Below are 16,412 nucleotides of genomic sequence, written 5' to 3' on the forward strand. Positions count from 1 at the left end.
AATAGGATTTCTACCTCCTTCTGCCGATTCAGCCCTGAAGGCAGATTTTGATCAGGCGCCTTCTATGGCGCCCGATCAAAATCTTTTAACCTGGCCAATCGGCGAGTCAGCAGCCTCCTGCGATATCAGTCGACTCGCCGACTTGCCATACACGCACCGATTATCGTACGAAACGGGGTTTCGTACAATATTATCTGTGTGTGTATGGCCAGCTTTAGCCTTATTCAGGAGGGAATCCTGTTGGATACATAAATTGGACTGTGTGGCTCCACGGGGCTTAAATGAGACTCTGCCATTAGGATGTTTTATTTAAATTGCTGTAATGTATTGTAAACGTCCTCTTCTACATTTCTACTGCAATTGTGTATCTTCCATTTTAGATTTATGATTAGGTTCAACTGGCGTATCTCTTTTTTACATTTTGTACTTTCAATTCTTTTGTTCTGTTAATATGTGATACTTCCTTAGAAACATTGTTGCAACTTCACTGTTGGGCCCAGTGATAACGTTTTTGAGTGTAAGCACGACCTCTTGTGGCAACATTACATATTACCACTTCTCTCTATATGGTGTTCCCATGGGTAGCAGGCGTACCCATGCCCTCTTCTTCATGAGTAGCAGGTGTACCCACCCCCCCTTCTTTTGGAGCCATAGTACCGTGCCCCGCGGGGGGCACGTTAAACACCCCTTTTTTGGATTTGACGCACTGAGCAAGTGGGGACTTTAGGCGCTCACCTCCCTCATGCACATACACTCGCCCTGCGTAGGGCCATTGGCACCTTGGCACACTCTATTGGTACCACGTATGTGAGTAGTGTAACAAGCAATACATTGTTGGTCTATGCAGGTTGCAGCATATAGTGCTGACCTGCTGGCGGGTTGTCTCTATTCGTAAGCACTTCACTTTGTTGTGGGTGCGCTGTTTACTTATAGTGTTCAAGCATTGCGATACCGTAAGCACCCCTCCGGTGACTTGGGTACTCACGGCTAACACTTGTTCCCAGATATTTGTGGGCTGTACCACTCTATTCCAGCGCTCTTTGCGCACACGTATTGCTGAAGCCACCCGGACTTTTGATGCACGATCAGCACTATGTGGTTGCCTAGCAAGGGCAACGCGATCTTACACACAGTGTTCTTAATGACCTGTGCCTCTGGGGTTGACATAAACACTTGCAGCATCTATCCAATTTTCATTTTTTGCACCTATTAATGAGATTTGCCGACTGCTATCTGTCACTCAGGTCTGTACATTCGCTCACCCAATAATACTGCACATATTATCCTTGTCAGCTCACGATTGACATATATATATTTCTATGCACCTTTGGTGATTTGTTTGTTTTGTTCTGTTAGTCACATTTAATGTTTGTGGGGGTTGCCTAGCAACAACATTGGCGCCCTTTTGGGCTTTTAAACGTGTATACTGCACTGTGTTGTTACTGTCCCTGATGAAAGCTTCAGTTAGGAGCTGAAACGTCGGACAGAATAAAGCCTCACATTTATTTATTTAAAACTACAAGACTCCTTTGTGAAAAACCTGTGTGCTGTCATTCCAATCCTGTACATCTACGCCTATTGCACTGGCACCCAGGTATTATTTATTTTCATGGTATGCAGCTTCCCAGCAACCTGTATCTCTATATAGAGAGATACAGGTTGCTGGGAGAGCCGCACACACAAGGTGAAAAAAGTTTTAATGAAAAAAATCCAACGTTTCAAGCACTAAATGTACTCTTCTTCAATATATATATATATATATTACAACATCTGAAAAATATTGTCCATGTTTTTTTGTTTTTTTCCCCTAATGTCACTTTTTGTTTGGTTTTGCAGAACCTCCAACAGAAGATCATCTTTTACAGAATACACTTTGGCCAGAAGTTCAAAAGCTGTAGGTCCTTGCCCCAATTTGCAAAACAAAATCTCATAAATAGCTACTTCTATTTACTGTGTTTTATATGATATATGAAATGAATCCCCCTGATTCCATTAGTAGTGCACAACAGTTTTACATGTTTTAGTTAAAAATAGGACATTACTTTAAAAAACATTTATAGTCTGCATCAACAAAAGTAAAACACTGATCCTGAACATAAAATATATATATATTATATAATATATATATATTATATAATATATATATATTATATAATATATATATATTATAAAATATAATATATATACAGTCATGGCCAAAATTGTTGGCACCCCAGAAATTTTTCTAGAAAATCAAGTATTTCTCACAGAAAAGAATTGCAGTAACACATGTTTTGCTATACACATGTTTATTCCCTTTGCGTGTATTGAAACAGAACAAAAAAGGGAGGAAAAAAAGCAAATTGGACATAATGTCACACAAAACTCCAAAAATGGGCTGGACAAAATTATTGGCACCCTTTCAAAATTGAGGATAAATAAGATTGTTTCAAACATGTGATGCTCCTTTAAACTCACCTGGGGCAAGTAACAGGTGTGGGCAATATAAAAATCAAACCTGAATGCGAGAGAGAAGTTCTTTGCATTGTGTGTCTGTGTGTGCCACACTAAGCATGGACAACAGAAACAGGAGAACAGAACTGTCTGTGGACTTGAGAACCAGAATTGTGAAAAAATATCAACAATCTCAAGGTTACAAGTTCAGCTCCAGAGATCTAGATTTGCCTTTGTCCACAGTGCGCAACATTATCAAGAAGTTTGCAACCCATGGCAATGTAGCTAATCTTCCTGGGCGTGGACGTGGGCGTGGATATATATATAAATTCAGACAAATAAACATAATGGTAAATAAGCTTAAAGTGTTAAGCAACATGTTCCTTTTGTTAGAGATATTTTGCATACTTTTCTCTTACTTTAGTCTTTAGATGAAACATTTGGCAGATAATGCTAGGAAGTATAGTTTAGCAACAGCTTGATTACTACACCCTTATATTTGTAGCTTTTGGTATATCATCCTCTATAACAGTGCTGTCCAACTGGCGGCCAGCGACCCCCCTCTGTGTGCCCCTCCCCACCTGCCTGGCTGCTTTGATGGCTTACCTTTAAATTATATCAGTACTGATATGATAAGCTTTAAATGATATCAGTACTGAGATTAACTGTCCCCCCACCTCAGCTTCAGACTGCAAACCCCCTGTATTGTTTAAACATGTAATCCCCTGTACCGTTCACACCTTTTAATCCCTGCATTGTTCACTCACTGCATTGTTCACACCTAAGGCTCAGACTGTAAGCACCCACATAGTTCACCTCTTCACACCTTCAGACTGTAGGAGTAGTGCCAACATTGTGTCAGTGATAGTATGGCACACACAGTCAGCATAGGGCAGAGAGAGCATGGCACATACAGGCAGCATAGAACTGGCAGAGTATGGCACACACAGGCAGCATAGGGCAGGCCGAGTATCACACACACAGGCATCATAGGGCAGGCAGAGTATGGCACACACAGGCAGGGTAGAGCAAGCAGAGTATGGCACACAGGCAGGGTTGGGCAGGTAGAGTATGGCACACACAGGCAGGGTAGGACAGACTGAGCATGGCACATACAGGCAGCATAGGGCAGGCAGAGTATTGCACACAGACAGCATAGGGTAGGCAGAGTATGGCACACACAGGCAGCATAGGGCAAACAATGTACTGCCAGTGTGTCCCATACTCTACCTGCCCTATGCTGCCTGTGTGTGCCATAATCTACCTGCCCTATAGCTGTTCTATCCACAGGGGAGGAGGAGGTGGCATATGGATTTAAGGGTGTTTCCTAATATGACATAATATAATTCTTTCACATATGAATTATTGTTGATATCCCCGCAGTGAGCACCAAGCATTTGGGTTTTTGCTGCGCTACCACCATTAATGTGGGCATTGTCTTAAAAGCTCAAAAGGTCAAAACTGGCTTCCATTAGCGGCCCTCCACTATGTATGCTAGAGAAATTCCGGCCCTCGGCACCACAGAAGTTGGGCAGCACTGCTCTATAATATATAAATAATGTTGCAACAAACAGCTGAGTGTGTTGCTTACTTGAAGCAGGTGGCAGATAACACAGAACAATCACTTTCTAAGGCAGTACATTTTGTTGTGGGCTTTAAAGGCAGGTACAGGTATCTGTTATCTGCAAACTCATTATTCAGAAAGTTCCAAATTATAGGAAGGCCATCTCCCACAGACTTGGTATTGATTAAATCATTTAAAATTGATTTTCATTTTTCTTTGTAATAAGAAAGCAGTACCTTGTACCTGTCCCTAAGATATAATTAACACATATTGAGTTTATTTAATGTCTAAGTTATATTTTAGCAGGCTTAAGGTATGGTGTTCCAAATTATGGAAACCCCCAGATCCAAACCACAATTTATTATGCAGCCTTTTACAGTTTGTTTAATTGTTCACTTCTGTCCCTAGTGGAGTTTAAAGGAACAGTAACATCAAAAAATTAAAATGTTTTTAAGTAATTAAAATATAATGTGCTGTTGCTCTGCAAAAAACTGGTGTTTTTGCTACAGAAAAGCTACTATATAAATAAGCTGCTGTGTAGCCATGGGGGCAGCCATTCAAGCTGGAAAAAAGGAGAAAAGGCACAGGTTACATAGCAGATAACTAGTAGATAAGCCCCATATAATGGGGGTTTATCTGTTATCTGCTAAATAACCTGTGCCTTTTCTCAATTGAATGGCTGCCCCCATGGCTACACAGCAGCTTACTTATATAAACTATATTAGTCTTTCTGAGGCAAACACACCAGTTGTACCAATGCAGGGCAACAGTACATTATATTGTTATTACTTTTATATACTTTCATTTTTTGGTGTTACTGTTCCTTTAAAATCTAATTTCTCAACTGACAGATGTTTATAATGGAATTTCCTCTCCTTTATGGTACAGTCCCTGGCCATGTTAATACAATCAGTATAAGTCTGAGCAATGGAGGATTCAAGTTGTTCAAAAGAATACTTTACTTTTAATAATCTGTAACGATATTGTAATTAATAATGTAATCTTTCTCTATTTCAGGTATGGGCATGGCTATGAAATTTTTGCTGTGGCTTGTAACAGTGCAAAAACTGTTATTGCTTCAGCATGTAAGGTAATTTGAAAATATAACTATTTCAGAAATATGAGGGTAATAAAAATTTATTTAAAAAAATATATACAGCAGGGAAAATGAGTATTGAACACGTCAAGGTTTTTCTCAGTAAATATATTTCTAATAGGGCTATTGACGTGAAATTTACACCAGATGTCGGTAACAACTCAAGTCTTTAACCCTTTAACTGCCAGCTGATTTGGCGCTTCTGGAACTTTTATTGCCAAGCAGTTTTTGTGAGCAGGAGTTTGGCACTGTACATCACCCCAAAAACACCATACCAACAGTGAAATTTGGAGGTGGAAACATCATGGTGTGGGGCTGTTCTTCAGCATATTGTACTGGCAGACTTCATGTAATTGAAGGATGAATGGAGAAATGTACCGGGACATAAGACACTGCTGCCATCTACCAGGATGCTGAAGATGAAGCAAGGATAGACATTTCAGCAAGCAATGGTCCCAATTGGTTTCAGAGAAAGAAAATAAAGCTGCTAGAATGGGCCAGTCAATCCCCCATTTGAATCCAATTGAAAATCTATGGAAAGAACTGAAGGTCAGAGTTCATAGAAGAGGCCTCCGGAACATTCAAGATTTGAAGTCAGTTTGTGCAGAAAAATAGGCCAAAATCACACCTGATCAATGCATGTGACTAGTTTCTTGATACAGGAGGCTCCTCGAAGTTGTCATTACCAACAAAGGCTTTTCTATTAAGTGTAAAATACATTTCAGTAAGAGCGTCCACTTAACTACCGTATATACTCGAGTATAAGCCGATCCGAATATAACCCAAGGTACCTAATTTTACCTAAGAAAACCGGAAAAACTTACTGACTCGAGTATAAGCCTAGGGTGGGAAATGCAGCAGCTACTGCTAAGTTTCAATAGTCAAAATAAATACCAATAAAATTACATTAAATGAGGCATCAGTGGGGTATAAGTTTTTATATATGTTTAAAAAGTATTTTTTTTTAAAGAAATACAGTAAACTAGCTCAATCAGCAACCAAGCTAAAACACAAAGAGTTAAAATCCTTCAAAACTATGTATAGTTTATATAGAATATAAAGTGCAATGTCTAGTGCAGAATGGGACAGGTGAGGATGGTAGATGAAGATGAATTTGGGAGAGGGCCAGGGCACTGGAGGGTCTGGTTGTGGGTGACCTCATTTTCACACAAAGGACAGAGGGTGCTAGTCTGGAGTGACCCATGGCACCCGACTCGAGTATAAGCCGAGGGTGACTTTTTCAGCACATTTTGGGTGCTGAAAAACTAGGCTTATACTCGAGTATATACAGTACATTTCATGTATGGACTTATTTGTTTTGATTTCTTTGTATGTGTGGATTACTTGGGCTGTTACCAACATCTGTTCAATACTTATTTTCCCTGCTATATATTTTTTTGAATGTTGTGTACTTATGGGGGGAGAAGTTACATATTTATACAATTTTGTCCCATTATGTTTCTGTAGCAGTAAGTCTAAGATGAGTAATATATACCTCCCAGATAAATAGAAAATAAAATGATGGCTTTTTGTAATAATATCCGAAAAATTCAAAAAGTGAAATCAATATACAACTTTGTTTTATCTCTTGAATGAAACATATATTTTTTCCCATTTTCTAATAATTTCTAAACAAATGCATTTTTTGCTGTATTTTTTTTGTTTTGTTTTTGTTTCACTAAACATGACAAACAGGGAAATTAAAGGTACTCTATGTTTGGTCCTTGTGAGGGAGATAATTAGATTACCAATATATAACTCCTCCCTTCCCCCTTTGTTGTGACTCTTGTTAACAGGAGTCCATTATGCAGGGCAATTATCCGTGCACTGGCAATCTATTTACGACATGAAGACCAAAAATGGAGTAGCTGTGATTTTCCTGTTTGTTCTGTTTAATTTAAGAAATTGCAAATATCTTAGATTTTACATGATTGAAATAATAGGCAAAAGGTAGATTAATAGCAAGCCCTTATCAATCCAGTCATGTTAAACAAAGAGTATATTGCACAATGTTTTTTCTGTAATCACTTTTAAAGGGGACATATAGAAAAAAAAAATCCTCAAATTATAGTAACCGCCATTCCTGAAAAGTAGAATTACTTTGTTTAACCTAAATAATGTTTACAAATGTCAGTTGCACTGAGATTTGTTCATTCTGAGCTGAGTGATTGCCTCAAGAAACAGTTACTTTTTTGATAGATAAATGAGAAGTGACTAAGCCTGCCCAAGACCTGCCCTATGTCTTGGCAATAGGAAGGATGAGAGACGATTACCCATTTGTCCTATGACAAAGTATTGTTGCTGGAATTCAAAGAATAGATTTCTTTGATGAGAACAGCATTCACAGAGCACCTGAACCACACAGAAAAAAAATAATTAATAAATGAAATGAGAGAGGTAAAAATGGTACTCCCTAAGCATGCCATGCTCAAATAACCTACTTAGAAAGTAGACACATCCTTTGATACTATTGGTTGTACTTAAATTAGATTTCTGTTGGCTGGTAATTAAGCTGTGCCAGCGCTAAAGACCAAGCACTTTAAGTGAAGGATACAGGCGGTGCTTAACAATTTTGTTTAATATAAAATATAAAAATTGGTTTGAAAAGGTATACTAAAGCATATTGCCATCAATGTCTTAACATGTAATTAAATTAGACAAACATAATTCTAAGCAACTTTGCAATGTACATTGATTACAAATTTTTTACAATGGTTTTTGACTTGTATATATATATAATTGCTATTAAAAGCAGTGTTTCTCTGCCCTGGTGGCTCTGACTGTTGAAACAATGTAACAAAAGCCAGCAGATTGACAGACCTTTCTTGCTGGTGGAGACTGCCATTTGCAGCATTGTTTAAAAGGTAACAACCAGGAGTTCAGCAAATGCTGCTTTCAATAGCAATTACATTTGCAAACAACTTTTAAAGCACTAACATTTAATAAATCCACATTGGAAAGTTGCTTAGAATTATGTTTTCTTTTATTTGGCAAATTTTAGGGTTGACATATCCTTTAACAACTGTTTGTTTTTAAATGAAATTTATTTTCCACCCCAGCCCTTTCAACTGGGACTGCAAAGAGCATTTTGAAGAATCCTACCAAGCTTTGGCAGGCAATACCTATTGTCACCACTTCTTCTTTGTTTAGGCTTCCAAAAGAGAACATGCAGCAATTATTTTGTGGAGCACTACAAGCTGGAAGCAGTTACAAAGCTTGTCTTATCACAACTTGACTGTTACTCAGATGGCATTTTCTCCTGATGATGAATTCTTATTAGTAGTTTCCAGAGATAGAAACTGGTCCCTGTGGAAGAAGCAAGAGGGCATTCCAGAACAGACAGGTAAAAAGCAAATATGTTAGTCTGCTTTCTGTTATTTAGATATGTCTGTGGGGAAGCAAAATGTGCTAACACTGTAACATGTGTAACACTGTTAGCAAAATGTGCTAACATTGTATAGGTTATTTTATGTCTGCTAACCTATGCTATTTCCTTACATTTGAATTACTACAAAATATATATAATAATCTTTCATAATTGGTAATTATGCAAGTGTAATGACCACACTTAAATCCTTTATCACTGTTGCATTTAATGATAATAATGACAAGCTTGACATTTTTTTGTGCCACAGATGTGCAGCTTGTGACAGGTGGCAAGCATGGTAATAGCTTTTTAAACATTAATTTTTTTTAAAAAAAATATAAAATTTGAGGAGATTAATAGGACAAATACATAAAATCAAGTATTAATATAAATATATATAATACAATTGTATATTAAATGTATTAAATTAAAATATAATTAAGTATAAAATATGTAAGACATTATTACGTTTAGTCATTTATGAAATAATTTGGCCTCTTAAAGGGGATGTCAACCCTAATTTTAATTTCACTTCTAATGGATAGGGCACCTTACCCCCACTAGCATAAGTGCTGCTCCCCTAATCTCCTCCTACAGCCTGCACCACCGCATTCTTTTCTGCTCCGTTTTGCATGTCACCCGGCGGCCATTTTGCCGGGTGACGTAATTGAGAGCGCGCGCCTGACCTCTTAAAGGATTTTTTTTTCAAGCGTCTGCTTTTTTAAACAAAGCTGTACAGACAGCTTTTTCCTTAAAATGAAACTGTTAGGGCATTAAACAACAATAAAATCATAGGCGGATTTTCAATAAGGCTTGGGGAGGCTAAGTCTCCCCAAACCTGCTTTGGCACCTAAAAACCTGGCTCCGTTTCTGCACTGCCGTGCAAATCTTCTCCGGGTTCTGCAGAAATCAGCTGTGCTCTGATTGGATCTATCTTCTTGTGGATTCTCCAATCAGAGCACAGCTTTCTTAACAGGCAGTAAAATTGACCAATCAAGGCGCAGATGCAGACAGGGGTCGGGAGATTTTGCAAACTGGAGGCAGTGCAGAATTGAAGACTAAAAAAAGAAGAATCTGCAGGCTGTAAACTTTACCCAAGAACCAACTTTGAACTTTTGCTGCAGTTTTCATCCCACAGGCACTATACACAGGTACTATACACAAGCACTATACACAAGCACTATACTGTATATGTTCTAAAGACTGACTCACTAGCTGAAATTAAATTGTTTTTTGTCACCTGACATCTATAATATCCCTATCCCCTACCCTAACAGATGGAGGGTAAGTTAACTTTTCCCCCTGACAAAGCTCATTGTGCTTTTATATATTTGTTATGGTTTTTTGCACTTTTTATTTTTATTTTACTTTTGTCATGATTTTTTCATTTCTAGTTAGTTACAGTGGAGCCAATGTTGTGTATCAGTGCCACTTTCAGCGGGACAGTCCCGATATTTATAGCACTTCCCGCTGTCCCGAATTCACTGTTAGATGTCCCGCTTCTCAGCTTTGCCATTTAATTGATTGCTGTGCCTGCTCTGCTGGGGAATAAAGCCCGCCCCTTTAACTCTTCAATCTCCCCTGCTACACTCAAGCTCACAGCCTTACCTTGATGTTTAATTGTCCTGGGAGGAGCATTTGTGACAAACAAGGGTCAACTATCGGCATTGGCTCACATTCCTCTCCTGCTCAGTGGGTCAGGGGCTCAGGGTGCCTCTGTCTTTTATCAGGCAGAAGAGGCTGCTGCTTTTATTTGTGTGCTGGGCAGTTTCACCTTTCCACCCCTAACATATATCTCTCACTCCTGGGAATCTCTGGCAGAGCACAGCATGCAGGGGAAGAGGTATCGCTCATTCATAAAATATAGCAGACATTTTAAAGGGGCCCTTATAAGTCTGGGAACCTTAGGCCTTGTTAATATGGCTAGAAATTCTAGTGGTACATTCATTTTGTTTTGCTTTCAACTGATTAAGAATGGAAGGAAATAACATAAATTTATGTACCACTGGAATTGGCCCTGTTTATAACTTTGGAAAATGCACAGAACTGTTGGCATGTCTGAAGTTGATATGCCCTTTATCAGTTTCATTTAGTAATTTTACTGGCATGTCTGGGGTTAATACTGTATGCCCTTTATCAATTTAACGTAGTCATACTGGCACCTTTGAAGTTAATATGTCTTTTATTCTTTTTATTTAGTGATTATATTGGCACATCTGGGGCATGTAAAGTGGGTGTGGCATGTGGGCGTGGTCACAAAGCAGGCGTGGCCAAAACATTTTTGCCGCACTACCAGCGTCATATATTTTTGTCCCTCTTTCTCTTAATGAAATGTTGGGAGGTATGTTATAGTGCCAGGGCCTGAATATCTGCCATCAGTACCCACTGCTCCTCACTGTATATAATGTGCTGGTTTTGTATATAAAGACTGTGTCTCACTGTATATATCGTGCCTGGGATGTCAGTACCTGCTGCCTCTCTCTCTATAAAGCTAACTTAAACACATCTAAAGGGGAGGTTCACTTTTTAGTTAACTTGTAGTATGTTATAGAATGGCCTATTCCTAGCAACTTTGCAATTGGTTTTCCTAGTTAATTTTGTATAGTTTTTGAATAATTGCCTTTCGCTTCTGCCTCTTTCCAGCTTTCAAATGAGGGTCACTGACCAAAAAGTATTGCTCTGTGAAGCTACAGTTTTATTTTTCCATGCAGGCCCCTTAACTATTCATATTCCCATCTCTTGTTTAAACCACTACCTGGTAAATAAGACCCTAGCAACCAGATAGCTGCTGAAATACCAAATGAAGAGGTGCTGAACAATAAGCTAAATAACCGAAAAACCATTAAAAATAAAAGAGGACCAATTGCAAATTGTCTCAGAATATCAATGTCTACCTTATATTAAAAGTTAATTTAAAGGTGAACTACCCCTTGAAGCTAACTGATCACAAACACAAATGTATAGAGAACCCCTAACAGAAGTGCACGTTTGAATGCTTTTACATCCTAAGCATTTTAGGGTTAAAAAAAGCACCCCACCCGCACTTTTGCGCAGTATCCCTGGGAGTCAGTGGGAACAGCAAGAGGTAGTTGGGAAGTTAATTTTTTACACCAGCAGCGAATCCACTAAGTCTCACATTAGCTTTAGGTCAGTCTATGAATGGCCCATCTTTAGCCTCCCCAAACAAAAAAGTCACCCTCCGCCTATGAATAAAATTAAACAGAAATGAAGTGTACATTGCTTAAGTATTTCAGCAAACACTGTTTAAGCTTGCAAGACTCACTTATAAAATACCTGCAGATCAGATTCAGCGGTGAAAAGGTTAAACTGCCTGCAGTCAGAAGAACATGTTCCAAGAGAGGGAGCAGAGAGCTCTTGTTTACAAAGGCAGAGTTAAGGTGGCCATACACGCACCGATAATATCGTATGAAACCTCGTTTCGTACGATATTCGGTGCGTGTATGGTATGTCGGCGAGTCGACCGATATCGCAGGAAGCTGCTGACCAGTTGGAAAATTTTGATCGGGCACCTGGTCAAAATCTCCCTTCAGAGCTGAATCGGCAGAAGGAGGTAGAAATCCTATTGTTTCTACCTCCTTACCTGCCGATTCAGCCCTGAATGGTGTGTGGCACATCTGACGATGTTTCGTGCGACCGATGGTCGCACGAAACATCGTCAGATCGCCACGTGTATGGCCAGCTTTAGTATAGCAACTGCCTATGCGGCTCATTGGAGGATTGACTGTGGGCGTGGTTAAAGAGTTCAATCATCTGCTGTGTAGAGAAGAGATTCATCTCAAGTGAGCATGCTCATTATAACGGCTTGGAACTGGGCATGTGCACCATGCCAGGCAGACAAGGAGATTCTGAAGGGAGGGGGGAGAGGGAGTTACACAGCTCTGCAGTGAGAGAAACTCCAAGGGATCAATGCAACTTCAGTGTTTGCTTCTGAGGGACAGGAGTGGCAGGTATTTAAACAGTGCTGTGAGGCTTTTCTCTGCTAACATTTTTGGTTGGGGGGTTGACATGTCCTTTAAAGGATAAGAAATGCATAATCATGGTCCAGTTTTCACTGAACAGGAGCACCAACCTGGGGTCTCAGGTAAGCGATTCCCAGTGATTATGCCTTTCCATCTTTTTTGAGCCAAAGCTTTAACATCTTTAAAAACTATTAATTGATTCACTATTTTGCATGTGTGTGTGTATATATATGACAAAGGCTGGTGTTGCAGCCGAAACGTCAGTTCCCTTGCCTCTACAATAAAATTTCAAAACTGATCCTAAGACCTGCGTGAGCGGTACCTTTCTCCAAGCATCTGCAAACATTTTGTTGGGACTGCACCCAGGCACACTTATCAACTTTACACGTGAGTGCTGGCTTCTGCTGCATATTATATATATATATATATATATATATATATATATATATATATATATATATATATATATATATATATACACTGAGGAACATAAGTATTTGAACACCCTGTGATTTTGCAAGTTCTCCCACTTAGAAATCATGGAGGGGTCTGAAATTTACATTGTAGGTGCATTCCCACTGTGATAGACAGCATTTAAAAAAAAAAAAAATCAGGAAATCACAATGTATGATTTTTTAAAGAATGAATTTGTATTGCACTGCTGCACATAAGTGTTTGAACACCTGGCAATCAGCAAGAATTCTGGTTCTCAAAGACCTGTTACTTTGCCTTTAAATAGTCCACCTCTACTCCACTCGTTAATCTAAATTAGTAGCACCTGTCTGAGCTCTTTAAAGACACCTGTCCACCCCACAGTCAGTCAGACTCCAACTACTACCATGGGCCCAAAGATCTGTCTGTACAGCTTTGTTTAAAAAAGCAGAAGCTTGAAAAAAAAAAATCCTTGAAGAGGTCAGGCGCGCGCTCTCAATGACGTCACCCGGCAAAATGGCCACCGGGTGACATGCAAAACGGAGCAGAAAAGAATGCAGTGGTGCAGGCTGTAGGAGGAGATTAGGGGAGCAGCACTTATGCTGGTCAATGACATGAAGAGAGCTGGGACCACAGTTTCAAAGGTCACTATTGGTAGAACACTACGCTGTCATGGTTTCAAATCATGCATTGCACGGAAGGTTCCCATGCTCAAGTCATCACATGTCCAGGCCCATCTGAAGTTTGCCAGTGACCATCTGGATGGTCCAGAGGAGGCATGGGAGAAAGTCATGTGGTCAGATGAAACTTCACTTGCCATGTTTAGAGGAAAAATAAGGATGAGTTGCAACACCATCCCTACTGTGAAGCATGGGGGTGCTTTTATGCGAAGGGGACAGGACGACTGCACTGTATTAAGGAGAGGATGAATGGGGCCATGTATTGGGAAATTTTGAGCAACAACCTCCTTCCCTCAGTCAGAGCATTGAAGATGGGTCGTGGCTGGGTCTTCCAACTTGACAATGACCCGAAGCACATAGCCAGGATAACCAAGGAGTGGCTCCGTAAGAGGCATATCAAGGTTCTGGAGTGGCCTAGCCAGTCTCCAGACCTAAATCCAATAGAAAATCTTTGGAGGGAGCTGAAACTCTGTGTTGCTCAGGGACAGCCCTGAAACCTGACAGACTAGAGGAGATCTGTGTGGAGGAGTGGGTCAAACCTGGTCAAGAACTACAGGAAATGTTTGACCTCTGTAATTGCAAACAAAGGCTTCTGTACCAAATATTAACACTGATTTTCTCAGGTGTTCAAATACTTGTGTGCAGCAGTGCAATAGAAATAAATTCTTTAAAAATACAATGTGATTTCCAGAATTTTTTTTTAAAAGCTGTCTCTCACAGTCTGAATGCACCTACTATGTGAATTTCAGACCCCTCCATGATTTCTAAGTAGGAGAACTTGCAAAATCGCAGGCTGTTTAAATACTTATGTTCCTCACTGTGTATATATATATATATATATATATATATATATATATATATATATATATATATATAAACATGCTTTAGAAAAAGATGCCGCACTCACAGGACTTCAAAATCAAAAGTTCATTTATTAGTTCAAACGTTATACTAACGTTTCAGCTGTCTCCACAGCCTTTTTCAAAGGCTTTGCACTAAGTCCTGTGAGTGCGGCATCTTTTTCTAAAGCATGTTGTTCTGAGTTTTGATTCTGCACCCAGGCATCCTTTGCTCAACTTTGACGTGAGTGCCGGCTTTGGTAAATGAAAATTGTTATATACTTGTGTATATATATATATATATATATATATATATATATATATATACTGTACATACATACATACACATACATAGATTATATACACCACAAAGAAGAGTTGACAGTGCTGTAGACATGCTAGTTTCCTCATGAGGCAACTTTAGGTGACTTGGCCATGGATTCCTGAGGCAAGTTGAACAATGGAAGTTGGGAAAATGCAGTTGGGGACAAAAAGGATTGAATTTCCAATACCCTTGGTCAAAGGGGGGGAGTCTTAGCAACTGTGTGCTAAATAGGATGTGTTTGAAGCTTACATCCTTAAATACACAAGTCATAATGTATATATAAAATACATGCATATTGTATTTAATAGAGAGATGATGCATAATTGGTAATGGTAACATAGACCTCATAATCTTTTGATCGCTAGGAAAGGGCAGATTTGGGTGAGACACCTGTTTCTTCCCATGGTGTTTTTGCTCCATTAAAAAAACTTTATTTTTCTTTACCTTCAGTGCTCATCATCCTATACACACCCATACTCGGAAAGCCAGTTAAAGTTTGAGGGGCATTTCACCAGTCTTTGTTCTGTTTTTTTTTTTTTTTTTTTAAATATATATATCCCCTGTGGTTTATTATATATGGGTGAGATGACATAGTCTACTAGAATTAGTTAAATAAATCCTTTATTCAGAGAGGTAATTTAAAATTTCCTGTTCCTTTACACAGACTATTCAACACAGATATTTATTTGTGTCCCTCAGGTTTCTGGTGATTAAAGATGTTGTTCCCACTTTTCTTTATACCCAGAAAAGTTTTGTATACATTCTGGATATAAAGAAGAGTGGGAACACATCTTTATTATTATTCTGGTATGTGTCTATATTTTGCTACATTTTAGTAAAATAGACATGATAAAAGGCAAAATATAATTAGATGTAGCTACAGGTAGAGGATATATTATCTGGAATGCTTGGGACCTGGGGATTTCTAGGTAAGGGGTCTTTCTATAATTTGGATCACCATATCTTAATTCATCTATAAAACATTTAAACATTAAAGAAATCCAATAGAAATGTTTGACCCCATTTATTGCTGGAAAAAGGAAATCATTTTTAAAAAATTAGAAGTATTTGCTTAAAATGCAAAATGACCTTCCCATAATTCTGAGTTTCTGGATAATGGGATTCCTGATTATAGATCCTGTACATGAAGTTTCTTATGTGCTACTTTAAAGGATAAGTAAGCCTTTTATTTTAAAATCCCCTAAAATTACCCTAAACAGACCATTGTATAGCATACCTTTCTCCCTGCATGCAGATTTATTTTATTACTGTGTAAAAAGCAGCTGAACTACAGCTCCTTTACTGACTTCCTTCTCTTATGTGAAGCTCCTCCCTCCTTTGCTTTCCCTTCAATCCTTTTGGGGGGGGAATGTGTTATTACAGTTTGGCTAATGAAGGTGAAAGTGCCCTTTAAGCTGCAAGTCCCCCAAGATATCTGTTTAGCTTATTACAATTGTATAAAAGTGCAGGTGTAGCTTGTTAAGATTCTGGGCTCTCTGCCAAAATCCCACTTATTTAATTAAGTGTGAGAAACATTGTATCTAAGTGCAGGTATAGCTTTGTTAAGATTCCAGGGCTCTCTGCCAAAAACTACTTTTTATTTAAGTTTGTATCTTTTTTAGCTCATTTCAGGGAAATGATGGACTTTTCAGTAAGAATCTGGGACTGCGGGCTTTGCTGCTAAAAGGGGGAATGT

At 38.8% G+C, this 16,412-nt stretch overlaps 1 protein-coding gene across 2 annotated transcripts in view; it reads left to right on the forward strand.

The window, feature by feature from the left end:
• elp2 (elongator acetyltransferase complex subunit 2) overlaps positions 1–16,412 on the forward strand; it is a 100,976-nt gene that overhangs the window by 66,590 nt on the left and 17,974 nt on the right. For both annotated transcript variants that reach the window (XM_012964648.3, NM_001015799.1), the window contains 3 exon segments: positions 1,837–1,894; positions 5,015–5,087; positions 8,244–8,436. In XM_012964648.3, the coding sequence (XP_012820102.2) occupies positions 1,837–1,894; positions 5,015–5,087; positions 8,244–8,436 (324 nt within the window).

This window comes from Xenopus tropicalis, chromosome 6, assembly GCF_000004195.4.
Source record: "Xenopus tropicalis strain Nigerian chromosome 6, UCB_Xtro_10.0, whole genome shotgun sequence".
NCBI classification, from domain to species: Eukaryota; Metazoa; Chordata; class Amphibia; order Anura; family Pipidae; genus Xenopus; species Xenopus tropicalis.